We start from the raw sequence: 16657 nt of genomic DNA, 5'->3' as shown, positions 1-16657 counted from the left end.
TTGTGTACCTAATATTGTGACCATTTAGTCTGGATCGGGACATTCCAGCTGTGTTTGTGTACCTAATATTGTGACCATTTAGTCTGGATCGGGACGTTCCAGCTGTGTTTGTGTACCTAATATTGTGTCCATTTAGTCTCGATCAGGACGTTTCCAGCTGTGTTTGTGTACCTAATATTGTGACCATTTAGTCTCGTAGATCAGGACGTTTCCAGCTGTGTTTGTGTACCTAATATTGTGACCATTTAGTCTTGATCGGGACGTTCCAGCCTGTGTTTGTGTACCTAATATTGTGACCATTTAGTCTGGATCGGGACATTCCAGCTGTGTTTGTGTACCTAATATTGTGACCATTTAGTCTCGATCGGGACGTTCCAGCTGTTTGTGTACCTAATATTGTGACCATTTAGTCTCGATCGGGACGTTCCAGCTGTGTTTGTGTACCTAATATTGTGACCATTTAGTCTCGATCGGACGTTTCCAGCTGTGTTTGTGTACCTAATATTGCTTGACCATTTAGTCTTGATCGGGACGTTCCAGCTGTGTTTGTGTACCTAATATTGTGACCATTTAGTCTCGATCGGGACGTTCCAGCTGTGTTTGTGTACCTAATATTGTGACCATTTAGTCTTGATCCAGCTGTGTTTGTGCATAGTGCAAGTGTACCTAATATTGTGACCATTTAGTCTGGATCGGGACATTCAGCTGTGTTTGTGTACCTAATATTGTGACCATTTTAGTCTCGATCGGGACCGTTCCAGCTGTGTTTGTGTACCTAATATTGTGACCATTTAGTCTTGATCCAGCTGTGTTTGTGCATAGTGCAAGTGTACCTAATATTGTGACCATTTAGTCTGGATCGGGACGTTCCAGCTGTGTTGTGTACCTAATATTGTGTCCATTTAGTCTTGATCCAGCTGTGTTTGTGCATAGTGCAAGTGTACCTAATATTGTGACCATTTAGTCTCGATCAGGACGTTTCCAGCTGTGTTTGTGTACCTAATATTGTGACCATTTAGTCTTGATCCAGCTGTGTTTGTGCATAGTGCAAGTGTACCTAATATTGTGACCATTTAGTCTCGATCAGGACGTTTCCAGCTGTGTTTGTGTACCTAATATTGTGACCGTTTAGTCTGGATCCAGCTGTGTTTGTGCATAGTGCAAGTGTACCTAATATTGTATGAATGACCTACATTTAGTCTCGATCAGGACGGTTTCCAGCTGTGTTTGTGTACCTAATATTGTGACCATTTAGTCTTGATCCAGCTGTGTTTGTGCATAGTGCAAGTGTACCTAATATTGTGACCATTTAGTCTTGATCGGGACGTTCCAGCTGTGTTTGTGTACCTAATATTGTGACCATTTAGTCTCGATCGGGACGTTCCAGCTGTGTTTGTGTACCTAATAATGTGACCATTTAGTCTCGTTCCAGCTGTGTTTGTGTACCTAATATTGTGACCATTTAGTCTCGATCGGTACGTTCCAGCTGTGTTTGTGTACCTAATAATGTGACCATTTAGTCTCGTTCCAGCTGTGTTTGTGTACCTAATATTGTGACCATTTAGTCTGGATCCAGCTGTTTGTGCATAGTGCAAGTGTACCTAATATTGTGACCATTGAGTGATTCCACGCCCACATCCTCTTCAGGTTCATGCCAGAGCCCAACCTGCCCCCTCTGATGGTGTACGAGGATGACGCCTCGTGCCCACCGGCCGGCCGACCAGGCGGTGGTCATACAGAATTTAAGGGCGGGGCTTCCAGAGCTGCCCAGCAAGAAGCGAGACAGGCTGGTCCAAACTCTCGGCATCCTGCCCCGAGCACAGCTTCACCCTGCTGGTCAGTTCAGCGCCACTTTGGCTCGGAGCCGGTGGCCCGGTTTAGTTTGATGGCGTGCTGTGGTCACAGAACGAGGAAGGCCTGGTGGAGTACTTTGAGTCCGTGCTGAAGGCCACCAGGAGGGAGCCCAGGAAGGTGATGGCTGGGTGACCAACGAGCTGCTGGCCCTCCTTAAACAAGGAGAACTGAATGTGAGCCAAAGGTGAGCATGACAAAGTACTACATAGTGTGTAATATTCTGCATTAAGATCTACATTCCAGGATGACCTGATTTGTTTGGCTTTAAAAGCTATTAAGAAGTTAACCACTATTCATTGTTAAATATCAGCCAAGGAGGTGCTATGCAGGAATGCTAGGTCTGATTTGGATTCTATTCACACAACCATGATTAATCGACCTAACATTTGAAATAGAGGTGATTTTTAAGATGGTGGCAAGTGGAAAGATGGTATGGAAATGTCACAATTTGACCTTTGATCTCAGCTGATTACGTTGGTAGTGTGACTCTTTGGACACTTAACGGTTTAATCCGATCCTGGGGTCACAATTCAAATAGATGCTCAAAGTATTATTTGGTATAATAAAAGTTTACAGTTTGGAAAAGTTCCTTTTTATCGCATGGAGATGGCCTAAACCAGGGGTGGCCATTACGTGGATGGCCAGCTAGCGGTGGATGGTGGAGGGTGTGTCAGTCCATCCCCAGCCAGGCATTGAAAAATAACCTAAAAATGAGCAATCATCGATCTTCACCAAGACGTCACTTTGGTCACTTGATTGACATTTACGGCACCCGAGGGTCTTGTGAGATGACGCTGGCTGCTGCCAGATCATTGTTAAGAAAAAATGACCGACAGGAAGGCGAGAAACACTTTTTACTTCAACAGAATCTCGCGCCGTACCTGCCGTCAAAACTAACTTGTATAACTTACATTCTTGTCTTCATGACATAAATGAAAGTGTTAAACATGCTTGTAGTATCAATAAACACCTTTAACTTGTCAACAACCTCTCTTTCATAAATAAATTCATCTGAATTATATAAATGAATGAGGTGGATCACCTCGACTTGGTCAATTGAAAAGTAACTCGCCTGCAGAAAAAGTGGCAATCCTGGCCTAAACACTCATTTTAAATATGTATTATTAAAAATTGTATTATTTTAATCCATTTTTAAAATTATGATTGATTAAGAATCAGGGTAAAATAAGAATTGCTATTCGGATGTGAATCGAATAGTGATTCTAACTAGGGATGTCCGATAATGGCTTTTTGCCGATATTCCGATATTGTCCAACTCTTTAATTACCGATACCGATATCAACGATACCGATATATGCAGTCGTGGAATTAACACATTATTATGCCTAATTTGGACAACCAGGTATGTTGAGATAAGGTACTTTTTAAAAAAAAATAATCAAATAAAATAAGATAATTAAATTATAAACATTTTCTTGAATAAAAAGAAAGTAAAACAATATAAAAACAGTTACATAGAAACTAGTAATGAATGAAAATGACTAAAATTAACTGTTAAAGGTTAGTACTATTAGTGGAGCAGCAGCACGCACAATCATGTGTGCTTACGGACTGTATCCCTTGCAGACTGTATTGATATATATTGATATATAATGTAGGAAGCAGAATATTAATAACAGAAGAAACAACCCTTTTGTGTGAATGAGTGTAAATGGGGAGGGAGGTTTTTTGGGTTGGTGCACTAATTGTAAGTGTATCTTGTGTTTTTTATGTTGATTTAATAATTTAAATATATAAAAAATATTATCGGACATCTCTAATTCTAACCCTTAACTAGTTACCTGTTTCCTGTAGATAGTTTAAAAACGATACTGTTTGACCTCTTTATTTTTATTAAGTTATTCCACTGAATCCTGCCATTTTCTGCTTTTCACGCTTTCAAAATAAACTTAAATTTCAGGGTTTTTTTCCAACTCTTAATGTGATAGTACACTTGTTGAACTACTTCAAATGTGTATTGACCCATCTCGGCAACTTAATTTAATTTTTGTACAAGGTTCCTCTGCTGAAGTGGCCTCATTTGACTAACACTGTGCTTCTCAATTGTTTTCTGCCACCCCCCCAGCAATAATAAACTATTTTGTGCCACGAATGAATATTAAATGTTTATACAGTAAGTACACCTGCATAAGATTGTATCCTTATTAACATTAAAGAAAACAAAAGCGCAATATAAATACATATACCAGTTTTAGTTTCCTCTGTTCAGAGCTTGTTTTTGGTTATAGCAGCATTACATACTACAAAAGAACCCCATCCATCCATCCATTTTCTACCGCTTGTCCCGTTCGGGGTCGCGGGGGGTGCTGGAGCCTATCTCAGCTACAATCGGGCGGAAGCGGGGTACACTCTGGACAAGATAGACAGACAACATTCTCACTCCCATTCACACACTAGGGCCAATTTTAGTGTTTCCCAATCAACAAAAGAACCATTTTTTACAAATATATTATATATATATATAATTTTTTTTTAAATATTAAATTTTTTCTAGTTTCTTCAAAATAGCCCCCCTTTGCTCTGATTACTGCTTTGCACACTCTTGGCATTCTCTCCATGAGTTTCAAGCACACCTGTGAAGTGAAAACCATTTCAGGTGACTACCTCTTGAAGCTCATCGAGAGAATGCCAAGAGTGTGCAAAGCAGTAATTAGAGCAAAGTGTGGCTATTTTGAAGAAACTAGAGGGGGAAAAAATATATATATATATATATATTTTTTTTATGTACTAGAAAAAAAAATATATATATATATATGTATTTAAAAACATTTTTTTTCGTAGTGCATAAAAAAAAATATATATATATATTTATTTATTTTTTGTAGTTCCTTCAAAATAGCCACACTTTGTTCTGATTACTGCTTTGCAGTAAAAATAAATAAATACATAAATATATATATATATGATATATATACACTACCGTTCAAAAAGTTTGGGGTCACATTGAAATTTCCTTATTTTTGAAGGGAAAGCACTGTACTTTTCAATGAAGATAACTTAAGCTAGTCTTAACTTTAAAGAAATACACTCTATACATTGCTAATGTGGTAAATGACTATTCTAGCTGCAAATGTCTGGTTTTTGGTGCAATATCTACATAGGTGTATAGAGGCCCATTTCCAGCAACTATCACTCCAGTGTTCTAATGGTACAATGTGTTTGCTCATTGGCTCACAAGGCTAATTGATGATTAGAAAACCCTTGTGCAATCATGTTCACACATCTGAAAACAGTTTAGCTCGTTACAGAAGCTACAAAACTGACCTTCCTTTGAGTGGATTGAGTTTCTGGAGCATCACATTTGTGGGGTCAATTAAACGCTCAAAATGGCCCAGAAAAAGAGAACTTTCATCTGAAACTCGACAGTCTATTCTTGTTCTTAGGAAATTAAGGCTATTCCACAAATTGTTTTGGGTGACCCCAAACTTTTGAACGGTAGTGTACATATATATATATTTATATATATATATAATATATATATATATATATATATATATATATATATATATATATATATATATATATTTTTTTTTTTTTTTCTAGTTCCTTCAAAATAGCCACACTTTGCTCTGATTACTGCTTTGCACACTCTTGGCATTCTCTCCATGAGCTTCAGAGGTAGTCACCGAAATGGTTTTTCAACTTACAGGTGTGCTTGAAGCTCATGGAGAGAATGCCAAGAGTGTGCAAAGCAGTAATCAGAGCAAAGGGGGGCTATTTGAAGAAACTAGAATATAAAACATGTTTTCAGTTATTTCACCTTTTTTTGTTAAGTACATAACTCCACATGTGTTCATTCATAGTTTTGATGTGACAATCTACAATGTAAATAGTCATGAAATAAAGAAAACACATTGAATGAGAAGGTGTGTCCAAACTTTTGGCCTGTACTGTATATCAAGTCAAAACAAAAAATAACTTTATTCACATAGTTTTTAGTCTGTAACAAAAGATTTCTAATCATAATATTGTGCATTTACACATTAGATCTCCAAGGTACACGTCGATTCATTCTATTGCTCTACTTGATTTAAGCAGCTAATGTTTAGCAGGGCATTTCTTCCCATTCTTACATCGGGAATGAGCTTTATGTTCATCAATGAATTAAGCTCTTTCGTTCAATTAGCTTATTTGATTGCATTTCAGCCCCGTTTCCCCCGTCCGCCTTGGCCGAGCTGCTGGAGCTCCAGGAAAGGGGAAGCATCTCGTCCTCCGTGGCCAAGCAGGTCAGTCCTCTGCACGTGTGTTCAATTACAGTCACACGCCACCACCCTGCGGCCATCCTCGTCCTCAGGTGTTCCAGGAGATGTGGAGGTCGTCGGGCGAAAAAACGCCGGCACGGATCATCCGGGAACAGGACCTGGGCCTCGTTAGCGACGTCACGCAGCCTGCACGACATCTGCCAGAAGGTTCTGGGACACGCATCCCGACAAGGTAAGAACACACCTTTCGGGGAAAAAATGTGCCTCGTGTCGTCAAACTGTCATCTGAGCGAGAACATTGTGACCTGGGCCGACCAAGCTGGACTTCAGTTCAGCGAGCGTCAAAGGATTAGCAAGCTAGCTAACTTGCCAGTGAGCCTCCGACTGGCTTGCGACTATTGTAAATTGTTGTCCAAGGTAAGAGTGTTTTTATTGATTCTTGCTAAAACCTTGTTTGTACGACAGCTAATTAAAGTTAAAAAGTGAAACGGGACACAACTTTTGTTATTTCCCGATTGTTTTGTTGTTTTATGATGTAAATATTCACTTGTTCTTACTCTTGCACGACAGTTACAGAACTGTTGCTTTAATCAAAATGCGGCTGCTAGACTTTTGACAAGAACAAGAAAGTTTGATCATATTACGCCTATACTGTATATACCTTTATATACATATATATATATATATAAATTAGGGATGTCCGATAATGGCTTTTTGCCGATATTGTCCAACTCTTTAATTACCGATATCAACCGATACCGATATCAGCCGATATATGCAGTCGTGGAATTAACACATTATTATGCCTAATTTGGACAATCCGGTATGGTGAAGATAAGGTACTTTTTAAAAAAATTAGTAAAATAAGATAAATAAATTAAAAACATTTTCTTGAATAAAGAAGAAAGTACAACAATATAAAAACAGTTACATAGAAACTAGTAATGAATGAAAATTAGTAAAATTAACTGTTAAAGGTTAGTACTATTAGTGGAGCAGCAGCACGCACAATCATGTGTGCTTACGGACTGTATCCCTTGCAGACTGTATTGATATATATTGATATATAATGTAGGAAGCAGAATATTGATAACAGAAAGAAATGGGGGGAGGGAGGTTTTTTGGGTTGGTGCACTAATTGTAAGTGTATCTTGTGTTTTTTATGTTGATTTAATTAAAAAAATGAATAAATAAAAAATTTTAAAAATCCGATACCGATAATAAAAAAAACGATACCGATAATTTCCGATATTACATTTTAATGCATATATCGGCCGATAATATCGGCAGGCCGATATTATCGGACATCTCTAATATATACACTACCGTTCAAAAGTTTGGGGTCACATCAAAATGTCCTTATTTTTCAATGAAGATAACTTTAAACTAGTCTTAACTTTAAAGAAGTACACTCTATACATTGCTAATGTGGTAAATGACTATTCTAGCTGCAAATGTCTGGTTTTTGGTGCAATATCTACATAGGGGTATAGAGGCCCATTTCCAGCAACTATCACTCCAGTGTTCTAATGGTACAATGTGTTTGCTCAGAAGGCTAATTGATGATTAGAAAACCCTTGTGCAATCATGTTCACACATCTGAAAACACTTTAGCTCGTTACAGAAGCTACAAAACTGACCTTCCTTTGAGCAGATTGAGTTTCTGGAGCATCACATTTGTGGGGTCAATTAAACGCTCAAAATGGCCAGAAAAAGAGAACTTTCATGTGAAACTCGACAGTCTATTCTTGTTCTTAGAAATGAAGGCTATTCCACAAAATTGTTTGGGTGACCCCAAACTTTTGAACGGTAGTGTATATATATACATACCTATACTGGCTAAACTGCACTGGCTTCCTGTGCACTTAAGATGTGACTTTACGGTTGTCTACTTACGTATAAAATACTACACGGTCTAGCTCCAGCCTATCTTGCTGATTGTATTGTACCATATGTCTCGGCAAGAAATCTGCGTTCAAAGAACTCCGGCTTATTAGTGATTCCCAGAGCCCAGAAAAAGTCTGCGGGCTATAGAGCGTTTTCTATTCGGGCTCCAATACTATGGAATGCCCTCCCGGTAACAGTTAGAGATGCCACCTCAGTAGAAGCATTTAAGTCCCATCTTAAAACTCATTTGTATACTCTAGCCTTTAAATAGACCCCCCTTTTAGACCAGTTGATCTGCCGTCTCTTTTCTTTTTTCTTCTGCCCCCCTCTCACTTGTGGAGGGGGGGAACACAGGTCCGGTGGTCATGGATGAAGTGCTGGCTGTCCAGAGTCTGGACCGCTCGCCTGTGCATCGGTTGGGGACATCTCTGTGCTGCTGACCCGTCTCCGCTCGGGATGGTTTCCTGCTGGCCCCACTATGGACTGGACTCTCACTATTATGTTAGATCCACTATGGACTGGACTCTCACTATTATGTTAGATCCACTATGGACTGGACTCTCACTATTATGTTAGATCCACTATGGACTGGACTCTCACACTATTATGTTAGATCCACTATGGACTGGACTCTCTCACTATTATGTTAGATCCACTATGGACTGGACTCTCACTATTATGTTAGATCCACTATGGACTGGACTCTCATTATTATGTTAGATCCACTATGGACTGGACTCTCTCACTATTATGTTAGATCCACTATGGACTGGACTTTCACTATTATGTTAGATCCACTATGGACTGGACTCTCACACTATTATGTTAGATCCACTATGGACTGGACTCTCACTATTATGTTAGATCCACTATGGACTGGACTTTCACACTATTATGTCAGATCCACTCGACATCCATTGCTTTCGGTCTCCCCTAGAGGGGGGGGTTACCCACATATACGGTCCTCTCCAAGGTTTCTCATAGTCATTCACATCGACTTCCCACTGGGGTGAGTTTTCCTTGCCCTTATGTGGGCTCTGTACCGAGGATGTTGTTGTGGCTTGTGCAGCCCTTTGAGACACTTGTGATTTAGGGGCTATATAAATAAACATTGATTGATTGGTTGTCTGCTATGATGGTCACAGTTTGACTCGGGAACAGACTATTTATGGTCATGTGTATTCTCATGGGACAAATGTGAGGTAATTTGAGTTTCTGCTTCTCCGTTAAGGTCCGTGCCATCAAATCGGGGAACCAGAAAGTTCTGAACAAGCTCATGGGACTGATTCAGAAGGAGACCAAAGGCCGAGCCGACCCGGTTCTAGTGCGGGAGATTCTACAGGAGAAGATTTTGTCGTTCAAGGACACCTCGACAGACTAGCATCGCCACATTTCAATCTGTCTAGATCAACTACAGTAAGTAGGGATGGCTACCGAATTCGGTGCCTGTTTTTTGGCACCGGCCAAAATCGGTGCCAATGTTACAAGACCCGGGTTGCGTGTGGACCATCACTCCAGCAGCACTGAGAGCGGACTCAGCCCAATGACCTCTACTGGAGGTATGTTGCAACTTCCAATGCCATCATAGAAATTGACTCTCAAAAACGCCTCATCCCAAGTAAAGTAAGGCTTCACTTTTCCAAAAATGCGCTAGGTTGGTGCTAATAAACTTGGGCTTTGCTTTCGGCATGTTACATCAGTCCTTCTCAAATAGTGGGGCGGGGGGGGGGGGGGCGTGTTGCGATGTTTCCTCCGGGAACATCCTTTTTTTCCCCGGACCAGAATATAATGAAGCCTATGTAGAACTTTGCTTCACTGTAACCACGGGTGTTGTTTCCTTTTAATGTTCATAAACTTACATTGTTATGCAGGGTTATAATTGTACAGACAAATTATACTATTTACAGTCACGGTGGTGAGATATTTTACTTCTTCCTGGGGGATCAGCATTAGGGAGTTTACATGGCAATGTCAACCTACAGATTGGGTAATGAAAACTACAACTAAGATGCATGTTAGACTCAAACAGCTGTTGCGTAATAAGTACAATACTTAACATTGATAACACTTTTTAGGGCGCATCTAAAGACTACATTTAGCAAGGACTGAACAGACGAGCAAACACGCCATAAACCAGGGGTGTCCAAAGTGCGGCCCGGGGGCCATTTGAGGCCCGGGGCTAATTGTTTAGCGGCCCGCCACACATTCTGGAGATGCCATTGCAAAAATCAAAAAAACATTAAAAAAGTGGAATGAGGTGAAATCTAACTAGAAAACGTTGCAATGTTGACACAAAGCTGCCATGCAGGCTGTTTTTTTTATTTTGTCTATCTTTATTTTCCTTTTTTTTGCCATTGCTCAAAAAAAAAAAAAAAAGACAAAATCAATAATAATGAATTATTGACATCTTCAAGGCTCCAATGACTTCAAATATTTCACATTAAAATGTTTTATGTGGAAAAATACTGCATATATTGTGTGGTTGCCATATAAAAACCTCCAAGTTTTCTTTGACAAAAGAGAATAAAACAAACAAAATAATAGTTCAAACGTAAAATCGACAGATACATCTGAAGTTGATCTCGTAACTTAAGTGTTGAAAGTAAAACAAATAATAATAAAAATGTATCACTTCAGGAATGGGGTACCTTTTGGATCCCAAAGATATTTAGTGGGATTTTATTTATCTTTTCACTGTGATTAATCAAAAATAATAATGAAAATAAAATCAATGGTGTCATGCATTATTCATCTTTTCAGGGCTCCAATTACTTCACATCAAACATTGCTTTCTGAATGTGGGCGGTGGGGGAAATACTGCATATTTCACTTTTACTATAAAAAACAAAGTTGTCTTTGACAGAAAAGGCATATATAATAATAGGCAATAATAATTTGACTTGTTTTTAACATTTTAATGACTGAGACCCTTTACGGCAGACCTGGGCATTCTGCGGCCCGCGGGCCACATCCGGCCTTTTGTGCGTCCCTGTCCGGCCCGCGTGAGGCCAATTATAAATTACAAAATAAATTTTAAGAAGTATCTATGTCGAGTGTGCAATACAACGGTGCTGCTTTTGTTTTGAAAAGCGTTATTTGTATTACTTCCGTGTGGACGTATGCGTGTGCGTGATTGTGAGTGAATGTGAACAGCTGCAATCACAAATTACAAAATAAAGTTGAAAAAACATCTATGTCGTGCGCGCAATACAACTGTGCTGCTTTTATTTTGAAAAGTATTATTCATGGGCGTGTGTCCGTGTGTAACCTGCGAGTGAAGGTGCACACGCAGCGACAAGTGATGCACGGTTTACACCCGAGACGCTAAAAAGAGAAAAGTTGATGAGGAATGGCGTGTTTTCAACAAGACATGGACTGCCAAGCAACGTTCCCTCTAAGGTGCGCGCCTGCGCAATTGCGCACTGCTCATGCGTCCTCTGCGCACAGCAAATATATGCCGCGCACCAAATCAAATCCCATCTGAATTCTAAACAAAATAAACATATTTATTCTATGTAATTTTGCAATGCAACTTTGAGTGACAGTGACAACAAGCGGCCCTAACGGTGTTCGTCAACACCGTTCAATTGAACACCGTTCAATTATTGTAACGTCTATCGAGATGCTTCGAGGACAGGAATTATATAGATAACTTTATTGAGTAAAACTTGTTTATATTCGGCCATAACCACACCAAAAACATGAGTAAAACACTTCTATCTGGAAAAACTAGTCATTTTCTGCCGTACAAACCAGGCCAAAACCAACTTGTCATCTGTCACCAACACGCATAGCACTAAACCACTAGTGCGTTTATGGCCACACAAAAAGTCGGACAACTCAAACACCACACAAAGTTACACTATGACTCCTCAGTCATACGTGTGCTTATTTTACTGTCATTTATTATTAGTGTTAATTTATTTATATTAGTCATGGAATGCTGTTACACACACTATGTTGAAGTATTACTATTATTATTATTATTATTATTATTATTATTTATCTTACGGTATATATCAAAAATAATATTGAGCAAAATTTAATTGAAATATTGTCGATGTGGCCCTCCAGCAGTGCTCGGGTTGCTCATGCGGTCCCCGGTAAAAATTAATTGCCCACCCCTGCTTTACGGGCCCCAGGAGCCCTAATTGTTAAAAAAAAAAAAATCTATATATTTTGTTACGGTTTGAAAATGAAAAATATCAAAATGCTTTAATTTTTCCGTGTGCGGCCCTCAGTGGAAAAAGTTTGGACACCCCTTCCATAAACTAAACACTACTGCCATCTTGGACACGCAACTTTGTGTCATACCTGCAAATGAGACTCAGAAATGTGATGATGAAGCAAGACAGCGGCTATCATAATTAGTTATTTTGTAAGAAAAAGTGCAGAAAATTGGTACCCGGGACCTCTGTATCGTATCGGTTCAAATGTGAACAATATCCATTCTTGGTGACTGTAAATAATGCACATTTTGTTCACGTACGATCATTTCATGTTGTCTTATTTATGCCAAGTATTAAAGAGTTTCTGGCTGTAAAAGTTGCAGCGTCATGAGTGAACTCACTTTGTTTTGATTGATTGATTGAAACTTTTATTAGTCGGTTGCACAGTGAAGTACATATTCCGTACAATTGACCACTAAATGGTAACACCCCAATAAGTTTTTCAACTTGTTTAAGTCGGTGTCCACGTTAATCAATTCATGGTACAAATACCGTAATTTCCGGACTATAAGCCGCTACTTTTCCCCCTCGTTCTGGTCCCTGCGGCTTATACAAGGGTGCGGCTTATTTACGGCCTGTTCTTCTCCGACACCGACGAAGAGGATTTCGGTGGTTTTAGTACGCAGGAGGAAGACGATGACACAATGATTAAAGACTGACTTTTCATATACCGGTAGGCTGGTTATTTTGATAACGTACAGGCGAGCACTTTGTATTACTTTGCACCGTTGTATTATTTGTACTCTGCATGAATGCTGTTCGCCATGTCAAAGATGTGAAAGTTTGATTGAATGATTGAAAGATTTATTGTTAATAAATGGGACGCTTTGCGTTCCCAAACAGTCATCTCTGTCCCGACAATCCCCTCCGTGGTAGCAGGAACCCCTATATCAGGGGTCTCAAACTCAATTTACCTGGGGGCCACTGGATGCGGAAACTGGGTGAGGCTGGGCCGCGAGAAAAGATTTCTTTAAAAAAAATCTAGCATGCACTTTTTAATGAATTCCCCTTCTTTGAATGGCTTTCCCGCCATAGCAACCATCTCACTCACCGTGTAGCTAGCTTTGACTGCTGCGTCGCTCTTTTCGCTTGCTTTCTTGACGAAATCTTGTCGCCTCAGAAGACTGGTTTTAAAATGTGCAACCCGGTTCACTCTCTCGTCTCCCTGGTATTTTGCATACTCCTCAGCATGTCTAATTGTATAATGACGTTTCAAATTGTATTCCTTCCTTCTATCACCGCAACTTTCTCTGTATCAACTACAGAAAAGAGCCATAATCTTAGTAAAACTAAAATAATGCAATTTTGTAACAGTAGAAGAGAAAGTCAAACACAAATACAAATAGACGGAATGGAAATTGAAAGAGTAAACGAAACCAAATTTCTAGGTATAATGATTGATGATAAATTGAACTGGAAATCTCACGTAAAAAATATACAACATAAAGTTGCAAGAAACACGTCAATAATGAATAAAGCAAAACATGTTCTAGACCAAAAATCCCTTCATATTCTCTACTGCTCACTAGTGTTACCATATCTGAGCTACTGTGTGGAAATATGGGGAAATAATTACAAAAGTACACTTCATTCATTAACGGTGTTACAAAAAAGATCAGTTAGAATAATACATAATGTTGGATATAGAGAACATACAAACCCTTTATTTATTGAATCAAAAATACTGAAATTCCACGACATAGTGAATTTGCAAACAGCTAAAATTATGCACAAAGCAAACTATAACCTGCTACCCAAGAATATACAACAATTCTTCTCAACAAAAGAGGATAAATATAATCTTAGAGAAAAACGTAATTTAAAACATTTGTACGCACGTACAACACTTAAGACCTTCAGTATATCAATATGTGGAATTAAATTATGGAATGGATTAAGCAAAGCAATCAAACAATGTACTAATATGATACACTTCAAGAAACTCTTCAAACTTAAAGTGTTTACAAAGTACAAAGAAGAAGAACCATGACAAACATTCTCAATTTATTTCATCCATCCATTCATTCATTCTTAAAGTAATCTTACTTATCTCATCATATGAAATATGACTTACTTCACCAATTATTATTATTAAATTCTTACTATTATTTATTTATTTATTTTTATTGTAATTACTTATGGAGTTTATTGTGAAAAAATTGTGAACAGGAAGTGAACAAAAAGTTTTGCAACTGTTATGTAAAGAAAAGGGGTAGGATTAAATAAGCTCTGCTTCTTCCTACTCCTTTTCGAACATGTTGAAAAGAAACTGGAAATTGTGATGTATCATGTTGTATGCTTGCATGTTCGAAATAAACTCAAACTCAAACTCTAACTCAATAAGGATTATTCATAAAGTAGATTACTTAGAACACACTTACATATTATTTATTCATTCGGGTTTATTGGAATTACAGGAGCTAGTAAAGTTACAGACATGATGTGTCATGTTTTAGGCTAAAAGTAAAACATTACCAGCAAATTTACAAAAAATGTTTGTCATCACTTGTGAGAATGAAGAGCATAGAAGAAAAGGTCATTTCCAACATCAGTATTCAAGGACAACTTTAAAAGAAAGGTGCATATCAGTGGTGGGGGGTTAAACTATGGAATTCTCTTTACAATGAGATAACAGATTGTAAAAATATATTCCAATTGAAAAAATATATAAAGACAGAACAATAAGATCATCTGGACAGCCATAAGTGTTTACATTTTGCTTTATATTTATTATTTTACTTATTTTTTGCCTGGTTTTGTATTTGTTTTGTTTCATCCTGTGAGGTGTATATTACTTCTTTTGTTTTTTTTTGTTCGGTTTGTACATCATGAAGTTTTGCACTTGTTGTGTTTTTTTGTTTGTTTTCGTTATATTTGGATGTAATTGTTGGTTTATATGATATCATTAAGTAAGACTACGTATTATGTTGAAGGGGGCAGAAAAATATAAGACTTTTCTTTATCCTGCTCCTTCTCAGGCATTGGTGTGTAAATGTATAATTGAATAATTGAGGCGTGGCGAAGTTGGTAGAGTGGCTGTGCCAGCAATCGGAGTGTTGCTGGTTACTGGGGTTCAATTCCCACCTTCTACCTTCCTAGTCACGTCCGTTGTGTCCTTGGGCAAGACACTTCACCCTTTGCCTCTGATGGCTGCTGGTTAGCGCCTTGCATGGCAGCTCCCGCCATCAGTGTGTGAATGTGTGTGTGAATGGGTAAATGTGGAAATACTGTCAAAGCGCTTTGAGTACCTTGAAGGTAGAAAAGCGCTATACAAGTATAACCCATTTATTTATTATTATAATTGTCTATCGACCAAAGATGCACATCAATGAAGGAGATAAATAAAAATGAAATGAAATAAGACACGTCGGGGTGCCCCTGTGCTCAACAAAGAAATATTGCATCAAAAATCGTCTCTGTCTGGAGCCAACGGGAGGGGGAGTGGGAGGGGGGCGGCTCGCCGTGGAGTTTACAGTTACGGTACCACAATTAGCCCCGAACGGGCTAACTTCACCACTATTGTGTTACACGTCTGATTCGCCCAGCGACTCTCTGTCGGAGTATCAGCGCTGGGGTCCAGTGCACCACACTTTTGTATTGTCGCTCGCTCCTTCGGCGGAGTGCTCGTCTTCCCCGCCCGGACTGTTCACAACGGGGGCGGGAGCGAGCAGGCGAGCGAGCGAGGGAGGCAGAGAGCGAGGGAGGAAGAGCGTGTGCGGGTGTCGTGAAAAAGCGGCAAAATGTTTCTCTGCTTGCATCACGCAAGTGACGTCAATGCATATTTGCCAACCTTGAGACCTCCGAATTCGGGAGATGGGGGGGGGGGGGGGGTTGAGGTTGAGGTGTGTGTGGGGGGGTTGAGGTGGGCGGGGTTGGGGGTAGCGGGGGTGTTTTTGTAGCCCGGAAGAGTTAGGGCTGCAAAGGATTCTGGGTATTTGTTCTGTTGTGTTTAGGTGCGGATGTTCTCCCGAAATGTGTTTGTCATTCTTGTTTGGTGTGGGTTCACAGTGTGGCGCATATTTGTAACAGTGTTTAAAAATAAATAAAATAAAATATGACCACCCTCAGTGTGAAATGTATGGCTGTTCTTCAAGTATGTGTTGAAGAACATACTTGAAGAACAAGCCTCACACAACATGTGTCTGGGCCGGCATGCTGTTAATATGGAGATGTTAGTATGGTGAAAAAGATGATGCGGTGACATTTTTTAGAGGACACTAAGGACGCCCTCAAGAGTCTGATACCACACCGTGATTGGTAGAATCCTTCAGCTCCGCACACAATGCTGACAAGCGGCATTCATTTAAAACTCGCGGGCCGCACTACCATTAAACTGTCATATGAAGGTGGGGGCCGCAAAATAACGTCTCGCGGGCCGCAGTTGGCCCGCGGGCCGCGTGTTTGAGACCCCTGCCCTATATACTACGCTAATTACACATCAAAACCCTGCGGCTTATAGTCGGG

The 16657-nt window shown here is 39.4% G+C and overlaps 1 protein-coding gene across 1 annotated transcript in view; it reads left to right on the top strand.

The window, feature by feature from the left end:
* The window catches only part of LOC133639812 (glutamyl-tRNA(Gln) amidotransferase subunit B, mitochondrial-like), a 137890-nt gene extending 128206 nt beyond the window's left edge, over positions 1-9684 (top strand). The window contains 10 exon segments of the mRNA XM_062033429.1: positions 1648-1713; positions 1715-1811; positions 1813-1836; positions 1906-1972; positions 1975-2038; positions 6002-6101; positions 6170-6262; positions 6264-6290; positions 6292-6309; positions 9196-9684. Coding sequence (XP_061889413.1) covers positions 1648-1713; positions 1715-1811; positions 1813-1836; positions 1906-1972; positions 1975-2038; positions 6002-6101; positions 6170-6262; positions 6264-6290; positions 6292-6309; positions 9196-9345 — 706 coding nt within the window. The 3' untranslated portion in view covers positions 9346-9684.
* The last annotated feature ends 6973 nt before the right edge of the window (positions 9685-16657 follow it).

Source organism: Entelurus aequoreus, linkage group LG22 (genome assembly GCF_033978785.1).
Source record: "Entelurus aequoreus isolate RoL-2023_Sb linkage group LG22, RoL_Eaeq_v1.1, whole genome shotgun sequence".
NCBI classification, from domain to species: Eukaryota; Metazoa; Chordata; class Actinopteri; order Syngnathiformes; family Syngnathidae; genus Entelurus; species Entelurus aequoreus.
Note: the sequence above shows the minus strand (reverse complement) of the source record. Positions and strands in the feature narration are given on the sequence as shown.